General features: G+C 39.2%; 1 protein-coding gene across 2 annotated transcripts in view; it reads left to right on the plus strand.

Annotated features, from left to right (window-relative positions):
- The window catches only part of LOC134222949 (thioredoxin domain-containing protein 9), a 77,177-nt gene that overhangs the window by 25,989 nt on the left and 28,747 nt on the right, over positions 1-22,441 (plus strand). Inside the window, exon 2 of one of the 2 annotated variants that reach the window (XM_062702095.1) lies at positions 19,156-20,987. The exons of the other annotated variant lie outside the window; for it this stretch is intronic. Coding sequence (XP_062558079.1) covers positions 19,175-20,722 — 1,548 coding nt within the window. The 5' untranslated portion in view covers positions 19,156-19,174 and the 3' untranslated portion in view covers positions 20,723-20,987. Of the gene's footprint in view, positions 1-19,155; positions 20,988-22,441 lie in introns of those variants that run through there. 2 annotated transcript variants of the gene reach the window in all.

Consider the following 22,441-nt stretch of genomic DNA (forward strand, 5'->3'; position numbering starts at 1 on the left):
TTTAAAACTGTATGTTAATTTTTTTGTTGATTGCTAGGCGCACGGTTCTTAACTGTGGCCCGCTAAATAGACTAAATAGATTTCAAAATAAATTTTAAGTCATATTTATCAAAATCTAGTGCGATATTATTGTTTTAAAATACGTTTTCATTAGAGTTTTCTATCTCCTCATCATCATAACTACAATAAGGTTGACTCTCGCGTATGATTATAAACAAATTAATAATTGAACGGACTTTTTGCGCTGTTGGAAACATGATTCAAACGGGGAGCAAAAATGCAAAAAAGTACGTTTTTCCATATCTCGATATAAATTTCAAACGCAATGCCGAAACCATTAAGAAAAACCTTGATCTCACTTGATTGGATGAAGTATGTTATTTTCCATACAATTGCGCCCCACTCTATTATCCCCTAGCCAAGGTCACGGGGGTTGACGGTACTGAAGATAATATTCATCTGTGTATCATATCACATTTGGAGCACTTCAGTGCGCCTCTAACGATTCACAGTGGATCGGCTGCTTTGCAGACTGAGCCCCTGATCGTATGTCCCGGCATACTTATCAGGTATAGCTCTTTACATGGAGGATCCGCTAGGACTCATTAGCACTCTCCAAGGGGTCGGGAAATTTATCAATTTCTCGTCCACTGGAAGTAGCGAAGCCAACGCGTGGCCATACAGTATGCAAAAAAAGTTTATCCACCCCCCTACTAATTTGCATATTTTTTGTTTTTTTTTGTAGAAAATCAGTTTATTTTGATGAGTGTTCTTCCATGATTTATCAATTTGTGTTTATTTATCACGTTACCAATCAAAATACAGCATTTATATCTTTTCTTGAGATTTTATATGATGAATAATGAAAAAGGGTAAACAATTACGCAAAAAAAGTTTATCCACCCCCAAACAGACATTACGATTTAAATATGATTTACAAAGTTTTAGTGTGTATTCCATAATTTATCGAATGTAAACATTGTGTCTAGCTGTCATTAAGTGCTCTTGAAGTTTTCGTGCTTGAAATCTCAGTTTTATATTTAAAATTGGAAGTTATTTGTTGCAAAATGCCCAAAAAAGCACAAATTTCTATCAGCATCCGAAATTTGATTGTTGAACATCATAAAGCAGGCAAAAGCTATCGTGATATTGCCGATATTGTCCAGCTTCAGAAGGACACGGTTGCTAGGATTGTACAGATGTATAAAAAGCGTGGTTCTGTCTCACCAGCTAAGCGATCGGGGCGTCCTTCAAAAACAACTGGTCGGATTGATAGAATTATCGTGAAGAAGGCAGAACTGGATCGGGGACTATCAGCTCCAAAAATTGCGAAACAGATTGAAAGCGAGTTTTCCATTCAACTGACGTCACAATCTGTACGAAATCGCCTTCATAAGACAGGTCTTAAGGGTAGAGTAGCACTTAAAAAGCCATGGTTGTCCGCAAAGATATAAAAAAGATTGAAGTGGGCCCAGGATCACATTTCTTGGACCAGTGATGACTGGAATAAGGTGATTTGGTCAGACGAGACGAAAGTGATGCTATTTGGGTCTGATGGAATAACCAGGAAGTGGCGACGAACCGGTGAAAGTTTGAAGAAGGAGTGTTTGCGGCCTACAGTCAAGCATGGCGGTGGTGAATCACTTTACCAACATTGATTTTTCAACCAACTGAGCCTGACTTGATTTTTTCCCTGCAGGTAGAGTCATGGTGTGGGATCTATGGCTACATCTGGCGTTGGAGAACTTGAGTTCATTGATGGCATTATGACCAAGGAGGTTTATTTGGATATTTTGAAGCGGAAACTATCAGCTTCTGCACAAAAGCTGAAGTTGGGGCGCAGATATACGTTCCAACAAGACGGAGATCCGAAGCATACCTCAAAAGTGGTTTCGCAGTGGTTCAAGGAAAAGCGTATCAAGGTTATGGAGTGGCCAGCACAGTCTCCCGACCTCAATCCGATCGAGCATCTCTGGTCAATTTTGAAAATTAAGGTCCAGGAGCAAAAACCAACAAGCCTCCAGCAATTGCGGCAGGTAATATCTACTGAATGGGACAAAATCACCCCGGAAACAACTGCTAAGCTCGTTGAGTCGATGCCACGACGATGCCGAGCAGTTATTGAAGCCAAAGGTGGTCACACGAAGTACTGAAACTATGCGAGTCAGAGGGGTGGATATACTTTTTTGCGTTATTTTTCCCTTTTTTTCAACATCATGTCTCTAATGCAAGAAAATTTGTTTTTTTGTTTTGAATCCGCGTAAATTGGCTTTATTTTTACATGAATAATTATAAATTGACCAAAAATTAACCGTATTTTAATTTTCTGCTGGGTTTTTGGAAAGAAATCTAATCTTTTACTGGGGGTGGATAAACTTTTTTTGCATACTGTAGGTAGGATAGGATAGGTTGTAATATAGATTGAAATTGAGAAGTCTACTTTGTATTTTAGAGACATTCAATTTTCAGAATGTTTTCAATTGGGAGTGGAGAACTATTTAGACTTATCAGGATTTACATCAGGTTGAAAAATTCAAAATAGTAATGTCAAAGCAAACCAGAAATCATCCAAGAAAAAACGTAGGATTAAAAAAATAGATTGATCACAAAATGAAATAATAATATTGAACATTTTAGATTCAGTAATTAAACAGAATTTTATTTTTTTATTTTTGTTTCAGAAATGGTTTAGAGCAGCCAAGGTAGAAGTTTACTGTACTATTGGATAGAAAAATATTAAATTGAAAATCTGAGATAGAAGAGAGACAGAAGAAAAAAGTGGAGGTTGAGATTATAAAAGAGAAAAAGAGATTAATAAAAGGAGAAATCAGATATTGATAGATAGAAGAAGGACATAGGATTTGTAAGGCAATACTCAACAATTCTTTTGTAGTTTTATACATACTATATCTAACAATGACTAAAACACTAAAAAGACAAAGTTATAAAAGACCTTTATGTTGAAACATAACAGACAGACAACCGACAACAACACAATGACAATAACAGATCTAAAATATAGAAGACAAGTAGTGTTTTACATTAATTATACAACTCACAATAATAGAAATGACTATCCAACGAGTAGTACATATTTTTAATGATGTTATTCATATAAATCAATGCTTCATAATCGTAAAATTCATTCATTTAGCTAGGAAATAGACGCAATGAAGCATTATCATACCATTGATAACTGAATCTTGGACCAGACTTTAAACACCTGAATTTTGAAGAGCGGAATAGAACATGACCATTTGACTACTGAAATTTATGATATCAGACAGTACTGTAAAGGATATGACGCCATAATCTTGATCAACCGCCAAAATAATGGAAGCTCTCAGATTAATATGTCGATTTATTGCAATAGTACTTAAATTAATTTATTGTATATTTACGATATCATTTAAATTATTCCATGTTGAAACAAAGTCCACTAGTATGATCCCATCACATTACATCAAAGTGTTATGGCTCAGCTGCGGTGGTGGGCGCGGTGACGCGTTTTGACAGAGAATACAGAATTACTGTCAAGATGCGCCGTTGCGTTAATCGCTGTAGAACGGCCTTTACTTGGAGATGGCATCAGTACCACCCGTTGTCAACATAGACTACTATTCGGTATTGAATGTCGGCTCCAAGAACACATTAAATCAACTTTACATGTTAATTATTCGGAAAACATTCATGCGCGTGATGAGCTTTCATTATTATTATTATTTGTTTTTAAACTGACAGACTGCGGGAAGGGAAATGTATCGGTATGATCACAATACGAACCCAGACCGCAGTGACCTAGTGAGCAACATAGCTTGAGTCGTCTGCTAGTATTGTGTATCACATGGAGAGCCCAGTCGAGATACCAGTCTATTAAGACTACAACTGGTCAACTCTCGAAAAAAAAAAAAAAAAATTGCGCCCCACTCTATTATCTATACTTAACTGAGCAAAATAAGACATAAAATAGACTAAATTCTTATTTTAGATTTATTTATTTATAATATATAAAATGCAACTGACAGGATGATGTCTCAATGAAGAAAACTCAACCTAACTGGAAACGATCAGCGGTGCGATTAAGTATACGTCCGTGGAAATATGAAAATCAAATAGGTTGAAAAATTTATTTTGTTGGTGTAGAGCGTAGTCCGTGCTTCGTGGGTCAGGTACAAAAAATTGCGTTGACGGAGTGGCCTCTCAGGAGCGTACAAATTTAGCTGAGTTAGCAGAGCAGGACAGTCGATATCTCCTGTAAGTAACTTCCCTGCAAAAGCGGCCTGAGCAATTGACCGTCTCACCTCAAACGGTTCTATTTGCAGAAGACTATTCGGGCGATTCAGCTGACGTGGAATGGACTCCATATGACAGCATTCGACTCCAAAATTGACCGTACCAGCGAACAGTTGAGGGCTTTGAGACAAAATGGACCACGGAGCTCGTCTGCAATATTGAACATAAAGCCCAATTGTCGGTCGGCTCTGGCGATTATGTCGTTGTAGTGAACTCGAAAGGTGAGCTCACTGTCCAAGATAACGCCGAGATTCTTCAGGTGCTGCACTCTGGTAAGACTACTTCCAGAAAGGCTAGATGATAAGATGACAAAGTCAAAGATGATCGGCATGTTCTTGCGGTGGTACGAAATGAGGTTGCATTTTTTGATACTTAAACACAACAAATTACGCGAACACCAATCTGCGAATGTGCGCACCATATGTTGTAGCTCCAAGCAGTCCGTGTCACATTTTATTATTTTGTAAATTTTCGTGTCACCGGCGTAAAATAAGCGACAGCCGGCAGGTAGCAACAGCGAAACATCGTTTATGAAAATCGAGAAAAGCAGAGGAACAAGATTGCTGCCCTGCGGAACTCCCGCAGAATGTTTCCCTCCGAAAAACCTATCTTAACCACTACCGAGCGGCTCATCAGGTAGGACCGAAACCAAAGCACATAGCTTGATGAAAGGGCATTAGGATATTTAGGATTGCCAAAAAATTTTCCGACATTTATTGCTTGAAAGCCATCTACTGTTCTCTTGTGCATTCTACTCTGGACTCTGGAGTACTGCTCTGCAGTTTGGAGCACATCGTACAACAATGGCGCCGAACGTGCCAGTTGATCGATCAGGAACTTCTTCGTGCTAGGAGAAATACCATCCGGGCGATGACGATCGCTGATATACTACAAGGACGAATGAACTGCGGAGGTATTCTGGAGTAGATAGATTTGAATGTTCCACCAAGGACACTTTATATTTTAAGGCCATCATTGGAGTCACACAGAACCTGTTGATGTTGTAAATAAACAAATAAAAAAAGTTAAAAAAAAAACGCCATGCTTCTCCAGTTTTACAAGAAAGATTTCACGGTCCATTGTATCAAATGCCGCCTTCAGGTCCATATACGCAGCGTCAGACTGCCACCCTGAATACATGCAGCGCAATCAGCTGGAGGTGAACTGCACCAGATTCGTTGAAACTTGTGGAAAAACACACTTGTAAATAACTCGTGAAAAAAGATATTGACAAAATAGTCCCATGACTAATGACACTCCATGGGGGCATGCATACAGGATAGTGATGGCTAGGACCAATAGCACACCTTGTGAAAAGTCCCCGGAGATGTTAGTCAGGATCGTCGAAGGGTTGTTTCCGAAACATGACTCATCGTACGAGTCAGTTGACGTGGTATCGCTAGTGACTAACGACGAGCTTATCGTCGCTGCAAGAAAACTTAAGATGAACAAGGCACCAGGTCCGGATGGAATACCAAACCTGATCTTTAAACATGCGATATTTGCTAATACGGATATGTTAAGGAGTTGTTTCCTACGATGCCTAGATGATGAAAACTGGTGCTGTTGCCTAAGCCCGGGAAGCCCCCGGGAAACCATCCGGCATACAGATCAATCTGCCTGCTCGACACAACTGGTAAGTTGCTGGATAGGGTGATCCTGAATAGATTGTCGGTTTATACGGAATGTGCTGACTGTCGTGGATGATGTAATGCTTAAGGTTACTGGCGACACTCTCGATATGCAAAGAATGTTTAGGCCAAATTTGAGCCTAATCAGTCATAAAAAACCCCTGCCAATAATAGAACAAAACCTGCCAAAGCCGTCATTCCCCCTACTAGATTATCACAGTTTTGTTATTTAGGGAAAAATATTCACGATGCGTCGATTAGTTGATACTTCACAGGAGTGCCGGAATTGATAAGTTAATTTGATTTCTAGTGTTTTTGTAATTAATTTTCCTCTATCAGTTAGACTGTCTCAAATCTCTTAAATTCTCTTTTGGAAAATGTTGCAAATCTCTGCAGAACACATATATTATGGACCATTATTTAATTGAAAGAAATGTTTACAGAAGATGGTATGATTGCTTCTAAACGTTCGCACCATTAACTCCTTCCAACACATCTCGATGCTGGTCCTTCTCCACATCGGCGAGTATGCGTGTGCTTCCTTCATCTCTGCATAATTAGTAACTATTCGATCAATTTTGAATCAGAACATAGAGCGAGCACTAGAATATTCCCTCCCCTCGGATATGTGATCTTGCCGCGATGGGTGGGCTTACGCCATTAGCACTGATATAGCAACCAAAGACATATCCTGTCGTGGTGGTATCACATGTTGACAATTTTTGTTTGGTGCCGCGTTACATATCTGGCATTGACGCACTAATTTACGGCATTTGCATGTGATCCAACGGACATCGTGTCTTGGAGCCTTGAATGGTAATGCAGTCAGGCAGAGGCCCTTTTCATCAGTGATAATGATGTGAGTTCTCTTCTTTTCCGCAATACTTTTCTGATGCGTTCCCTGTGACGATGAGTCGTAGCCACGCTTATACTTAGCTAGCTAGGCATTTATTGATAAACAATGTATTCAAGATATTCGTAGGGAAATGACTACTGGGTTCAATGAGTAGAAGTTTTTTTAAACTAGGAACGTGGTGCCAGTCTTATTTTGTTATGTCTCACTTAAAAAAATATATAATAAAAAATACCACACATTATAATGATGGTATATGAACAATCTTATGACGGCTTCATTCTCGATAATTTTTACTAATAGTAGGGAATAGGCGTGATGAAGCTTTACTTTGCCACCGAAAAGTGAATCCTATAGCTGACTCATAACTGATCATTAGTACATGATAGATAATGACAGTTAGTTTGGAAACGATCAAGCTACTTCTTAGAACATAATAATAGTAATACCTTGACAAAGGAATAACAATAAAATAGACTAAATGCACGAACAGTTTCCACTTTTTACAAGACATAACTTACATTGTGTTTGATAGTATTGACACAGGATGAACCAATAACTTAGGCAAACAAAGTAATTCAAGGAACGCATACTTCATACCTTCTGACCATAAAGACAAGAATGACATCGTACAGATCAATCTATATGATTAGGAATGAGATAATGGGACAGAGTATCTATTAGAGTTGTAAATGTAATGTCTTTTGAGCCAGTTCAACAGTGCACAGTGGGCCACGTCGTGAAATTAGGAGGAAAAAAATATTTTCACCATAAGGATAATTTTTTAGGATCAAAGTGTCTTCAGCAAAGTCAAAGCTTATTATTTGAGCTTTATTTTGAAGTTTGTTGTAATAGGGTGGCCCCACTACATTTTGAGATAAAATTTTTAAGTTCTATATTTCAAATTTTAGCATTGTACGATGTTCTAGAAAGTTTTTCCTTAATTAATTTTGAGGCACTTTGCTGAAGAAACCATTGTTGTACGTCGTTTGTATCATTTGTTATGATAATTTTAAATAATTATGTTAGGGTGACCCTAAAAATCAATATTTTGATTGTAACTTTTTAGTTTTAATTTTCATCGAAGTGACGTCTTCTACAAAGTTTTAGAGCATAAAAAAATGCATGTTTTGGTTACATAACCAAGTAAATTCATTGGTGGATTGCAGAGATATAACTGTTTTTCTTGAAAAAATCCGTTGTTTTCAAATGCCTGTATTTTTGAATGGGGGAAAAAGGGGGATCCATTTTTCCCTGGGTTAGACAGAGGAAGGGCTAAGGATTGCTCTGCATATTTTGGTATTGGGGAATTTGAGGGAATTTGAGGTTTTTTCATCATTTAAAAAAAATGACTTTATGTACAAGGAAATCAAAATTCTAGAAGTTCTAGAAGTGTTATAAAACCGAAAATTCCGCCCAATTCGTCAAAAACAAAATGTTAGTAAGTAGTAATCGTAACTTCCTTATATATTTCCAGCGCATCTTCACTCAATATACCGATTGGTAGGATAACATGTTCAATAATATCAACGCTTATCAACGTGACAACTTCACTGAACAGACCGTAATCGTAGGTTGTTTACATCACTCGTTCAATCGATTTTACTTTTAAATCGCTAGGGTGGTACGAAAATTAGGTTTTTCGAGCGTATTTTTTTATTTAATTTTTATCTAGATATATATTAGGGTGGTTCAAAAATTCGATTTTTCTCCACACCGATCACTCAATTCTGTCCCATGTTCTGAGTGTCCTCCGCAAATTGATTTAGCAAGAGCCGTTTCAAATTTGCATGGAAATTAGTATGGGCATTGATTATGGCGCTTCCCAATTAAGCGCTGGCGAAAACAGCCCAAGCAGCACAACTTGTTTCACTACTGAACATTTCACTGTGTTGGAACTATTCGGAAAGAAACAAACTTTGCGTATGTGCCATCAAATTTAACTCTCTTGCAATCTAAAAAGCGCAAGAGGTGGAGCCTACGGAAACATTCTTCGATTGCAGTAAAATGGCAATAATGTTGCAGAATACTACAGCGGAAAAAATAAAATAAAAATATAAAACTGGATTCGATTTATGGATCTTGTGATTGATAGTCCTTCACTCTACCACAGCACCATTCAACACTTCGAAGAGACTGCATGTTGACTCACCATCAAACCATACGATTATGAAGTTTTGTACTCGGGTTGTCTGTTACTTGATTGCACCATCACAGGAAAAAAATGTAAGTTGTCAAAACGTTGAACAATTCTAAATTAAACATGAAGACACACTCAACTTATCTGCAACTTAATTTAAACGAACAAATAAATTTTGAAAGGCGCATTGAAGTTGCATGGTAAAAAATATGCAACTTGATGATTTTGTTTCGTATTAGCAACATAAAGTGCAGTATTCTTTGATAGTTTGTTTCCAAATGTCAAACACGTACTACATTGCAATGTTAATGAAACATTGATCGCAACTCGAACGTTTTTCACATCTTGACGCAACTTTTTCGTGTAAAATCGATTGAACGAGAGATGTAAACAACTCACGATTACGGTCTGTTCAGTAAAGTTGTCACGTTGATAAGCGTTGATATTATTAAACATGTTATTCAACCAATCGGTATATTGAGTGAAGATGCGCTAGAAATATATAAGGAAGTTATGATTACTATAGAAATTTTGTTTTTGACGAATTGGGCGGAATTTTCGGTTTTATAACACTTCTAGAACTGATGATTTTGATTTCCTCGTACAAAAAGCCATTTTTTAAATGATGGAAAAACCTCAAATTCCCTCAAATTCCCCAATACCAAAATATGCCGAGTAATCCTTAGCCCTTCCTCTGTCTAACCCAGGGAAAAATGGATCCCCCTTTTTCCCCCATTCAAAAATACAGGCATTTGAAAACAACGGATTTTTTTCAAGAAAAACAGTTATATCTCAGCAATCCACCAATGAATTTACTTGGTTATGTAACCAAAACATGCATTTTTTATGCTCTACTTTGTAGAAGACGTCACTTCGATGAAAATTAAAACTAAAAAGTTACAAAAAGTTATCAAAATATTGATTTTTAGGGTCACCCTAACATAATTATTTAAAATTGTCATAACAAATGATACAAACGACGTACAACAATGGTTTCTTCAGCAAAGTGCCTCAAAATTAAATAAGGAACAACTTTCTAGAACATCGTACGATGCTTAAATTAGAAATATAGAAATTAAAAAAATTTATCTCAAAATGTAGTGGAGCCACCCTATTGCAACAAACTTCAAAATAAAGCTTAAATAATAAGCTTTGACTTTGCTGAAGACACTTTGATCCTAAAATATTATCATTATGCTGAAAATATTTTTTTCCTCCTAATTTTACGACGTGGCCCAATGTGCAGTGTCTTAATGGACGACATGATCCTTGTACGGCTGGAAATCTGCTTCAAAAGTTATTAACTTGTCATTTTTATAAATCGAAGATTGAACACTTTCTTATATTTTATTTAAAAAAACTTCCGAATCAGTTTCTACGATGAAGCATTGGGCAACAGGCAACATGTTCCATGTGAGTCGAAGAAACTGCTTCGGTCGATTTTGAGCACGTATAATGACAATAGACATCTAAATAGCATAAAAACTGACCAAATAATTTGACTCTGACAAGAAAATGACATTAAACGATTACGATGTTAGTTAGCATTAGACCTCTCTGACTATTTATGAACGTAATTCCCTCTGTTTCAATTGCAACAGCGTCTTCTTGGACGCGTACGGCTCGCAAACTGCTTCGACAGGAACCATGCAACGGTATCATCAAAGGCCTGGTGCAGAGGTTTCTACTCTATTCAGAGTCCCGCCAGTAAAACTTCAAAAAAATAATAATAATAAGAATGTTCAACCAGACATATTTTGTTAATGTACGTTTATTTGGCATTACTTTCGCGCGCATGTGCTTATGTCGTTTGCTGTTACCAGTTTACCGTAATTAGGATCTCACTACTGGTATTAATCCTGATGTGCCGATTGGAACTCATGTGCGCTTTGGGCGACACACGGTCACTTCCCAGTCAACATAAAATCGTACATGGTGCAACACAAGATGCTAAATTGCAGACTATATACATACGTGTTGTATGGAGAAGTACCTCTATTTATTTATCATCAGACTAAGGCCGGAGTGGCCTGTGCTGCACATAAAAGACTTCTCCATTCTGCTCGGTCCATGGCTGCACTTCGCCAACCACGCAGTCTGCGGAGGGTCCGCAAGTCGTCCTCCACCTGATCGATCCACCTTGCCCGCTGTGCACCTCGCCTTCTTGTTCCCGTCGGATCGTTGTCGAGAACCATTTTCACCGGATTACTGTCCGACATTCTGGCTACGTGCCCGGCCCACCGCAGTCTTCCGATTTTCGCGGTGTGAACGATGGATGGTTCTCCCAACAGCTGATGCAACTCGTGGTTCATTCGCCTCCTCCACGTACCGTCCGCCATCTGCACCCCACCATAGATGGTACGCAACACTTTCCTTTCGAAAACTCCCAGTGCGCGTTGGTCCTCCACGAGCATCGTCCAGGTCTCGTGTCCGTAGAGAACTACCGGTCTAATAAGCGTTTTGTAGATAGTCAGTTTGGTACGGCGGCGAACTCTATTCGATCGGAGCGTCTTGCGGAGTCCAAAGTACGTACGATTTCCAGCCACTATGCGCCTCCGAATTTCTCTGCTGGTATCGTTATCGGCGGTCACCAGTGAGCCCAAGTACACGAATTCTTCAACCACCTCGATTTCGTCACCACCGATAGAAACTCGTGGTGGGTGGCTCACATTGACCTCTCTTGAGCCTCTTCCCATCATGTACTTCGTCTTCGACGTGTTGATGACTAGTCCAATCCGTTTAGCTTCGCTTTTCAGTCTGATGTAGGCTTCCTCCATCCTCTCAAAGTTACGTGCCATGATATCAATGTCGTCGGCGAAACCAAATAACTGGACGGACTTCGTGAAAATCGTACCACTTGTGTCAATCCCTGCCCTTCGTATTACTCCCTCCAAAGCGATGTTGAATAGCAGACACGAAAGACCATCACCTTGCCGTAACCCTCTACGGGTTTCGAAGGGACTCGAGAATGCCCCTGAAACTCGAACTACGCACATCACCCGATCCATCGTCGCCTTGATCAACGTAACAGTTTATCCGGAAATCCGTTTTCGTGCATTAGCTGCCATAGCTGGTCCCGATCGATTGTATCATATGCGGCTTTGAAGTCGATAAAAAGATGATGTGTGGGCACGTTGTATTCGCGGCATTTCTGCAATACCTGACGTATGGCGAACACCTGGTCTGTGGTAGAGCGTTCACCCATAAATCCCGCCTGGTACTTCCCCACGAACTCCCTTGCAATTGGTGTTAGTCGACGGCATAAAATTTGGGAGAGTACCTTGTAGGCGGCGTTCAGCAATGTGATTGCGCGGTAGTTGCTACAATCCAGCTTATCGCCCTTTTTGTAGATGGGACACACAACACCTTCCATCCACTCCTGCGGCAGAACCTCATCCTCCCAAACCTTGGTAATCACCCAGTGCAGCGCTCTAGCCAGTGCTTCACCACCGTGTTTAAACAGCTCTCCTGGTAGTTGGTCAACTCCAGGGGCTTTGTTGTTTTTCAGCCGGCCGATCTCCACCTGGATTTCCCGGAGATTCGGAGCCGGAAGTCGCATGTCCTGCGCACGTGCTCCTAGGTTCATTACCATACCGCCACCGTTGTCTGCCATATCGCCATTCAGGTGCTCTTCGTAGTGTTGCCGCCACCTTTGGATCACCTCACGCTCGTTCGTAAGAAGGTTCCCGTTTATGTCCTTACACATATCGGGCTGTGGCACGTGGCCCTTACGTGAACGGTTCAACTTCTTATAGAACTTTCGTGCGTTATTAGCGCGGTACAGTTCCTCCGTCTCTTCACGGTCTCGATCTTCCTGCTGGCGCTTTTTCCTCCGGAAAATCGAGTTTTGTCTGTTCCGCGCCCGTTTGTATCGTGCCTCGTTCGCCCTCGTGCGGTATTGCAGCAATCTCGCCCATGCTGCATTCTTCTCCTCAACTAACTGCTCACATTCGCCGTCATACCAGTCGTTTCTCTGATCCGGAGCCACCGTGCCTAGTGCAGCGGTTGCGGTGCTTCCAATGGCGGATCGAATATCTCTCCAGCCATCTTCAAGAGATGCTGCGCCTAGCTGCTCTTCCGTTGGGAGTGCCACTTCCAGCTGCTGCGCGTAGTCTTGGGCTAGTCTTCCGTCTTGTAGTACCTCTATCGCCTGCATTTCAGCATCCTACACGACACCATATACGTTCATATATTGACTGGGTTTGATAAGGCCTGCGTGTAGACTCATACAGCTTTTTGTAGAGGTTTAACAGAGCCCACTGTCGAACTCCACCACATTTTAGGCAGGCCTCCTAACTCGCAGTGGCCATGGGGAAGGGTCGTCAAGCCCTTGGATATAGTCCCTGCTGACCCTCTCACTCCTCTGTACTCGTAATCTGAGGTTAAACTACAATATACAAAATACAAATACGAACACAAACCATCCTTTCGGCCAAATGGCCTGACATTATCTCAGAATTCCCAAAATATTAAAAGCCTCATAAAGCCTAAAGATTTCTAATTGGAATCATAGAGCTTCTTGGACATATGATGTTCTGTGAAACGATTAGCAATCTCTGGTTCGAATTTCTCCGAGATATCTGACAAAAACATTGTTAAGGCAGTCTCGTTTTTGAATGATGGTTCCGATTTCAAATGAGAACCATTGTTTAAAATTTTAAAAATGTTGTATCCGATCCAGGGAATCAATTTTTTTAGAATGCGCCTGCGAAACAAGCGACAAAAGAGAACCAACGACAAAGCTTTGTTTTTGTCGGAGATAATAATGACAAAGATCCGAAAATTTTTGTCAGCAACAAAAAAGAAGACAATCTTGTTGCTAACTTTTCATCCCGTTATTTTGCATTATTTCTAGTGAAAATTTCGGTTTTATGTTATCATAGTTTCTGCTTTTATGGAAATATTCGAGATTCGAACAATGATTACAAAATTAGCAGCGTATTTTCGGAGATATCAGAGCATGCAAGGCAAATGATTCTTGTCATATTGTGTTCGGGTTCTGATAAAGGTTTGTCGCTAGGTGCGTTTGTCAGTAACAAACTCTGTTGATGACAAAGAGTATATTGTTAGGCGTTGCTCGAATATTGATTCCCTGATCCGATCTCAAGTTTGCAAAGCATTATTTTTTTTTGCTTAGGGAAGATCCATTAATTGAACCGGTGCCAGCGAAAGTGGTACATGTTACATTGAGTAAATTTTTCAGTGGACGCATGTTCCCAAAAACAGCGAATAATAAATTCATATTTGCAATTTTCTGCAAATTAACTGTACCAATATGTTATGGCTGATGTGCCTAAAGATACTAGTGAAAAATAAGTGAAGTTTCTTGACAAATTTCAAGTTTATTGAAACAAATTGCACATGTACCACTATTAATGGGAACAAAATGAAACAGAAACCGAAAATCGTTGACAGTAAAAGTGATACATGTACATTTTTAAAATCATTCTAAACGGCAGTGAACTATCTTGAAATTCAAAATAGGATTAAAATCTGTTGCGAAAAAAAGTCATGTTGCCGAATTTTCTTTTAAATAAGCTGATTTTAGTGGGTGGAACTGTACATGCACCATTTTTTCTGGCAACGAAATGGCCATTGTGATATATACCAGAAAATAAAACGTGTATATCTCCAGATTTAGTTGCCAAAAATCACTTTTTCGTTATTCCCTTACTAGATCTTTGCAAATAGAGCCGTTGAAGTAAAAAACTCAAAATTGACAAAAATGGTTTATGTACCACTTTCGCTGTCACCGGTTCAAATACGTAACGTGGACTTTTTCAACCCCTCTCCCCCCTATGTCACACTTTTTGTATGAAGCTTCTGAAAATTTTGTATGGATCGTCATCACACTTCACTCAACCCCCTCCCCCTTCAAGCGTTACGTAATTTGTGGACGTTACCTTGTTCAAATTTTGATTTTTTGATCACAATTTATATCAACAATGAGCATGTTTTTGCCTTTCTCGTATACTAAATACAAATATGTTCCGATTTTATCACGTTCCGATTTTGTCACGCTCCGATTTCGTCAACAAAATTATTCCGTTTTTATCAACAAGAAAATTCAATCATTTTTTTTAGAGAATAACTTATTTTTTTGCTAAATGTTATGTTTATAATATTTCTAGCATTAGCGATAATAAGGCCGTAACTATCAAGAGAGGATTCTCCCTGTCCATGGATAAGGGGCTTGACGTTGATATTTCAAGTGTCTTAAAAAGATTTTTATTTTATTTTTATTTTTGTTGTTTAATAGAGTGCTTTTTTCAAACAAAGGTTAAGTTCAACACTAAATTAAAAAATTAAGATATTTTTCCATTTTTATATCTCCTTCACAAGAATATCGTTATTTTAATGGTAATGGTTTGAAAATAAACTCCGTAGAGAAACTTTTATCACATCTTACTTAAATAAGGTCAACAGTTATACCAAACACTTGAGGTACCATGCCTCCAAGTTAACTAATGGTTAGTGTCGCACGATCTAACAACAACTGCCTATTGGTAAATTTGGAGGTGCCGGCAGGGCTCAGTAGGGGTCTAACTAACATAACTCTAATACTAACAAGACCCTGAAACAAACGCTTATCCAAATAGCATACATCTATTTATACTTGTAGTAGTAGCTAACAATAATTCATTTTGTACCCGTATAGCTGAAGTAGAATTTTAGTAGTGAAAAGTAGAATTTGTAGATTTACTAATTTGGCATTGGAGATAGTGAATGTATCTATTATATCTTCTCGATAATCTTTTATTTTAGTCTCTCTAGCTGCATGGATCAACGCAAAAAACTGTTTCTCTCTTCCTTCTATTAGGTTAGTTAGAAAAATTAGCGGATATATAGGGGACATGACTTAGTGTTTCTCGTATTAAGACAAATTCGCTGACCTTTACCTTATAATAAAATAAATGACCGATAGTAAAATAAATGACTGAAATTTAAAGATATCAAATAAATAATAAAAAACAAAAATAAATACATGACCATCGGTGGACAGAAAGACAAGAGACAGAGTTCTGTTTAGAATAGTTAATTGAGACCATTGCACTCACAAGATAGAGAATAACTAGTACCACTATTATTGCTACAAGACTAATAACTTGACCACTTACGGAAATGAGGATAGACCATATGATGCGTTCATCCACTATTATATTGAATATTGTATACCCTGAATCTGAATAACTGAATTTTAGACCTCATTATTTTAATAAATAATAAAGGTTTGAATATTACAAAAGGGAATAGAACTTGACCAAAAAAAAGCAATTACGGAACAACTGGACAGAAATTTTGTATAATGATCACTATTAGACTACTGAAACTTTAACATATGACATTACTGTGACTGATAGGATACAATTAACTCGACGACGTATTGACAAACATCCGATACTCAACCGTGTTAAAATAAGGGAAGCTCTTCAATGTGTCCATTTATTACAATAGTACTTAAATTAATCTATTTTGAAACTACCCTACCAGAATGATATCATTACATCTTTATTCGAAATTGTTACTTGGAAATGGCAACAGTACCACCCGTTGTCAACATAGACTACTATTAGGTATTGAATGTCGGCTTCAGAAAACATCTATGTACATGTTGAGCTTCCATTATTTGTTCGGTTTATAATTGACAGACTGTAGATAGAAAGAATAATGTATCGGTATGATCACAATACAAACCCAGGCCGCAGTGACCTAGTGAGCAACATAGCTTGAGTCGTCTGCTAGTATTGTGTATCACATGGAGAGCCCAGCCGAGATACCAGTCTATTAAGACTACAACTGGTCAACTCTCGAAAAAAATAAAAAAAATAACTATCAAGAGAGGATTCTCTTCACCGACTTCCTCTCTTCCCCTCTAGATGCGGTTTTGTTTGCACTTCATTACTTCAGGACGAAGGATAACATTGTTCTCTGGTGTTCTGATATAACTGAGAAATCATTGAAATACTTTTTCGAATATTCTAGGCCGTCCAAACTTTTCTGGAATACATATCCTCGAATGTATCAAAAAATATGTCTATGAACAAAATTCCCTAAGCTGAGATATTTGTCCAAAAATATGTACGTGCCAAAAATAGATCGAGTTTTGAATAAATGTAAACTATTTCAAGGGTTCCAAAACGCCCTGGAGTTCGGAACATGTGATCTACTCGATCAACCCAGTCCTGAACGATATATCCATGCATTGTTGAATATCCCAACAGGTTCATTTAGTCGATAGTATTTCACTCATTATTTTTACAAGCTATTGCAGGCCTTTTCGGTTCTTCAAAATGTCCTTCAGTTCAGAACATGTGATCACCCGTGTATCGCTAAACACCCTAGCAGGTGCTTTGGGACGATAGAATGGTACTCATTACTTTTACAAGCTACTACAAGTCTGTTCTGTTCTCCAAAATGTCCTGAAGTTCCAAATATGCGATCTACCCAATCAACCAAGTCCTAAATACATCACTAAACACTCCAGCAGTTCCATCGAGCTGGTAGAATATCGCTTAATTCTTTCACAAGCTACAGTTCATCCTCCATGAGTTGATGTTCTAAGACTCAATATTGAATAATTGAAACAAATGATGCCATACTAAAATATTTCCATAGCTTCTTTGATAGTCCTTTCGAACTATTCGCCAAGAACTTGTGTTCCACATCTCGATACCGACTGTATTACATCTTTTCAAAACGTCATGGATTTCAGATCTTACTCAATCAACTTATCAATGTTGTTAGATATGTTATCCCAGTGAGTCCATTTAGCTTATATGAGTTTAATCATCACTTGCACTAGTAATTGCAGGACTATACGGTTGGCTAAAATATTCTGGAAGTCGTATTGTTTTATGTAAAGTCCGTTATACGCCTTAACAAAAAGTCAGCAGCCAAATTGTCTTAACAATCAGGATAAGGAAACTTGGTTGAGTGTTTATATTAATTAAACAATGTGGGATCGGATCCAAATATTTCAGATTCATCTTGAAGCTGTCATAAGCAAAATCTTCCCAGGGTTTTGGATATCTAGGTCTTCAGGGTATAGTCAAACTTGACCTCCAATATTTTTCCTGGGTAGCCGAGATCCTGATGAACATTTTTGCTGAAGAAACTGGCGACCTAGCTCTCTTCTGTAATTTTTCACAAGCAATCTAAAAGGCTGGGCATATACTCATATCAATTTTTTGGAAATTTCATACGAAAAGTGGGACAATGAAGGGAGGAGAGAATGAAAATGGTTATTTTCTGCTTAACATTATTTATGAACGTTCCCTTGATGCACTCCTTACTTGCCAGGAACCTCAACCAGTCACCATTGATGATCAATATACATTTCATATGGCTTTTCACCAACCCTTGCCTCCCACTGGCATGTTAGCGTGGTTTATGGACAGTCCCTTAGCATTTAAAAATTTTAGAACCTGAAAATCTTACATTCTTCCAACAATATATTATATTTTTACAAAAATTTTAACTAAAAAAAATCATCAACGAAAACTATTCCGATTTTGTCACTGTTCCGATTGTATCAACTGAAACTCACGGACCGTGTTGATAAAAACGGAACATATCTGTATACGTAGAGGCTATATGATCACTCTATAACCAAACATGTGATAGAAGGCTCGGAGACCCATATAGTGTTATATATCAATCGACTCAGCTGAACGAATCGAGGTGATGTCTGTTTGTGTGTATGTAGTGTGTGTACACAATTTTGTAGACAAACTGTTTGGAACTTAGCATTGGCCGAATTATTCGACTGAGAATCCTGTCCCATTGTTTGCTATTGAAAATTGGCCAGATTGGACTATGGGATCAGAAGTTATGGCCAAAATACTACAGTAATATCCCGATTTTATCACCCCCCCCCCCCCTGGTGAATTTTGGAGTGATAAAACAGGGTCTGTGACAAAAACGGAAAATTTTTTTTTTTATTTTTTTAAATCATTTCACAAATATGAACCATTTTATGCATTGGAAAGGCAAAATGCTTAAACGGTACCTTTATTTTTTGTCGAAAATGCTTACAGAATCCTTCCCAGGCTCTGTTTAGCAAATCCTCGACCATTTGTTCTCTGGAGAAAATCCCATGTCGCATAATACCATTAAGCATAGCGAGAGAACAACTTCATAATACTTTGAAAAAGTCCAAACTACACTGGAACTAGACGCTCATAATTCATATTCTGGACAGGCAATTAAATACATTTTTGTTTAATTTCTCTTTACAGACAAACATCTCCAAGAAAAATGTCACTACAAGTGCAATCAAGTCAACAGCCGACGTCCGGCCGCCGCACTCCTCAGATCTACCAATCCCTCGGTAGCACAACCACTGCGACAACGCCACCAACCAATGGTAACACCGCGAAAGGATCATCCAAACTGTCGCTGAAAAGTGGGAAGCAAAGTCCCGTGGTTGAAATCTCCACCAGAGAGTCCCCGGTTCCGAAGGAATCCACCAAGTCGCCAAACGTGGTAGTGGCCGTCACCAAGTTGGAAAACACTCCCACCGGTGGTTCCTCTAGCTCGCCGAAAGCAGCTGAGAAGCCAAAAGACGAAAAAAAGGAAAAAGCAGCTACCAATGGAAACTCCAATGGTACCCACAGTGAGAAAGAAACTAACGGTAAGCATGTGGAACCGGAGAAGGTAACGACCGAAACTCCCAAGAAAGAATCCACCGAGAAAGTTTCCCAAGATAATACGCAAAAAAGTCCAAACTCCACACCGCAAAAGCAAAAACCGGAATCAATTCCCGTTGAACAACCCAGGACACCTGAGAGTGCCAGCAAAAAATCCAAGGATTCGCCAGTGGTTACTCCGGAGCAAACAAAAAAAGTTGCCAATCCCCAGGCCAATGAGAAGAAAACGAAGGGATTCACGGCAGAAGGGGATGAGATGGAATCGCTGGTCGTTGAACCATCCGAGTATGAAGACTCTCCTATGCCACCTCGTACGGGTGGCAAAACTAAGTTGCTCAAATATTCCGGAGTGCCACCGACTCGGGCTCGAATTAGTCCGTTCCGCGTGAAAGACGCTACGATCAATGCTAGCACAGTCGCAAATCTCAGCACCGTCAGCGAGGGACAGGACAGTGCCACAAAATCCAAGGATGTCTCACTGGATTCGGAGCAGTCTTCTGCTCTGGGTATGCGTCCGCTGCGTGCAATATCCGGTCGCCGTGGCATGCGCCCAATCTCTGATATCCAGTTTACATATCGCAAATCCACGGAACTGAACGAATCCGCTTCGAGTTTGAACGTAACCGTTGGTTCCGAAATCCACAATGACAGTCTCCGCACCCCAGCCCCAGGATCGTCTCGCAAGCGTAAAGCCATGACCCCGGAATCCACTTCGGATGCCTTGGATGTGAAGGAAAGCACTGACAGTCCGAAACGCACTCGTTTGGATTTCAGCGGCTTCCTCGGTATTGTTGCCAGTCCTGTAACCATGCTCAAGAACCGTCTTTCGCGAGTTCGGCTCCAGGCCAGCACACCGGTGGCCAAGCGAAACTTTGACGAGGAGGATCTCACCACCTGTATCCAAGCCGAAGCCACGACTACCACTGCCAATATCTCGGGGGAAGCGGCCAAGATGGATGTGGACCCAGCGGCGGGAGCGGATGACAAAGTTGAAGAAGTTCAAAAGTCAGAGGAAGCTGCAGAAGAACAACCCACCGAACTCCTCAACAAAGAAGATGAAGCAGCTAAAGACGTGGATGGTGCAGGAGATGTCAGCGAATCGCCGGTCGAAGTGAAAGATGTCACCAACAAACGACAGTTCTGTGTTGTGATGTAAATCGAATTCCTCTCAATGTCCTCCTCAAAATTCACTTTCTCTGAACATCTTGCATTATGTACCTTGGTCCCTTGTATTATCGGAAATTTGATTTTCCATTTGTGTCCGCTAGATTCAGGCTGCTACAGCTCGTGTGAACCGTTTATCAAACACGGTTTAAATTTTAGTAAAGCAGTTTTATATAATCGGAAGAACATGATGTTCTTTCTTAACAGTGAAAATTAATAAAAAATATTAAGTTTTAGTTTGCCTTTATCTTCTAAAATAGTTCTTTTTCCTTTTTTACGATACCGACCAACATATCTACTTATATTGCGTTTATTTTTTTAATCACAGATGAGATTTGTTATAAGTTAATCAACAACAACTTCCATGAAGGAAAGTCCAAAATCAAGATGAATTTGGAAAATATGATAGCGGAGAAAATTTTGAAGTATGCAATGCTAAAAAGCAAGATTATGTAAAAGCGATAAGTGTTGAAGTAGGTAAACCGATTCAACATATTTTTTCTTAGTTATAGTAAGAAACAGATAAAAGACGACGATGCAAGTCACGACATTATTGTTACTCTACCTAAATTTCTTCTTATGTTGAGCTTATTGTCAATGCTTGTCAAACACACTTGAGAGGTGTTGATGGTTAATTACAACGTAATTAAAGGAAGAGTTTTAGGTACTGTAGCATCTCATCATAAAGCCAATTTGATATCCTACCTATTCGTAGTTCAAATTATGAAAATCATCAATATCCAAAACAATAAAAAAATGTCATAACGCAACATTAGATAAAGAAAACTTAATTGAAAACGGAGCAGAGAAAAAAATGTAAAATTTATAAAATAATAACCATAAAAATAACAAATAAAAGTAGTTTTAAAAAGGTATTGCGTAATCATTTTTATCCGAAAACAAAATGTTGTCCGGAACAAAACCGAATGTAAAGTTATAGAACAGGTCGCTCGTTCTTGGGCCGCCAATCGTCTGTCTCCCTGCACGCCGGTCGCACGCGTCACGCACATCCAGCGAGTGTGGGGTCTACCCCGGAGCCGACGCCATCTTTCGGGTTCGTTGCTAATTATCACTTTTGCTGGTTTCTTTCCCGGCATATGCACTACATGTCCAGCTCACTGTAATCTGCCTTTTTTTCAGGGACAATGACGACCGCCGGTTGATCAAAGGGTACTTACAGTAGTTTCAACAAAACGTTACTCTTCATCACAGACGTGTGATTGAGCCGTCTAAGACGAGTTTAGTACTCTCCATTTAATTCCACCAATTATTTCGACATCTTTGCAGATACGTATTTCGACCACAACTATGTGTTGCACACAGTTGTGGTCGAAATACGTATCTGGAAAGATATCGAAATAATTGGTGTAATTAAATGGAGAGTACTAAACTCGTCTTAGACGTTTAAATACATTCCACTAAAAATTACAGTCCTCAGGCGGAACATGGGGATTTAAAGTGAGGGGAGATGATGACATTAGTCTTCGCCGAGTTGGTACAGATCTTCCAGCTGGTGAGGTACTTTGTCGCCTCGTTGCCTCGTTGGAGTTTTGTCACCAGCGCTCTGATCACTCTTCCATTCTAGACGATGGAGGTGTCATCTGCGAACAGAGATAAAATGCAGCCTTCTGGAGCAGTGATGGGAAATGTCAAAAAAAATGTCATGGCATTACTATTACTAAATTTCCAATAACTTGTATGCCTGATTCCT

The sequence above is a fragment of the Armigeres subalbatus genome, chromosome 1, assembly GCF_024139115.2.
Source record: "Armigeres subalbatus isolate Guangzhou_Male chromosome 1, GZ_Asu_2, whole genome shotgun sequence".
Taxonomy (NCBI): Eukaryota; Metazoa; Arthropoda; class Insecta; order Diptera; family Culicidae; genus Armigeres; species Armigeres subalbatus.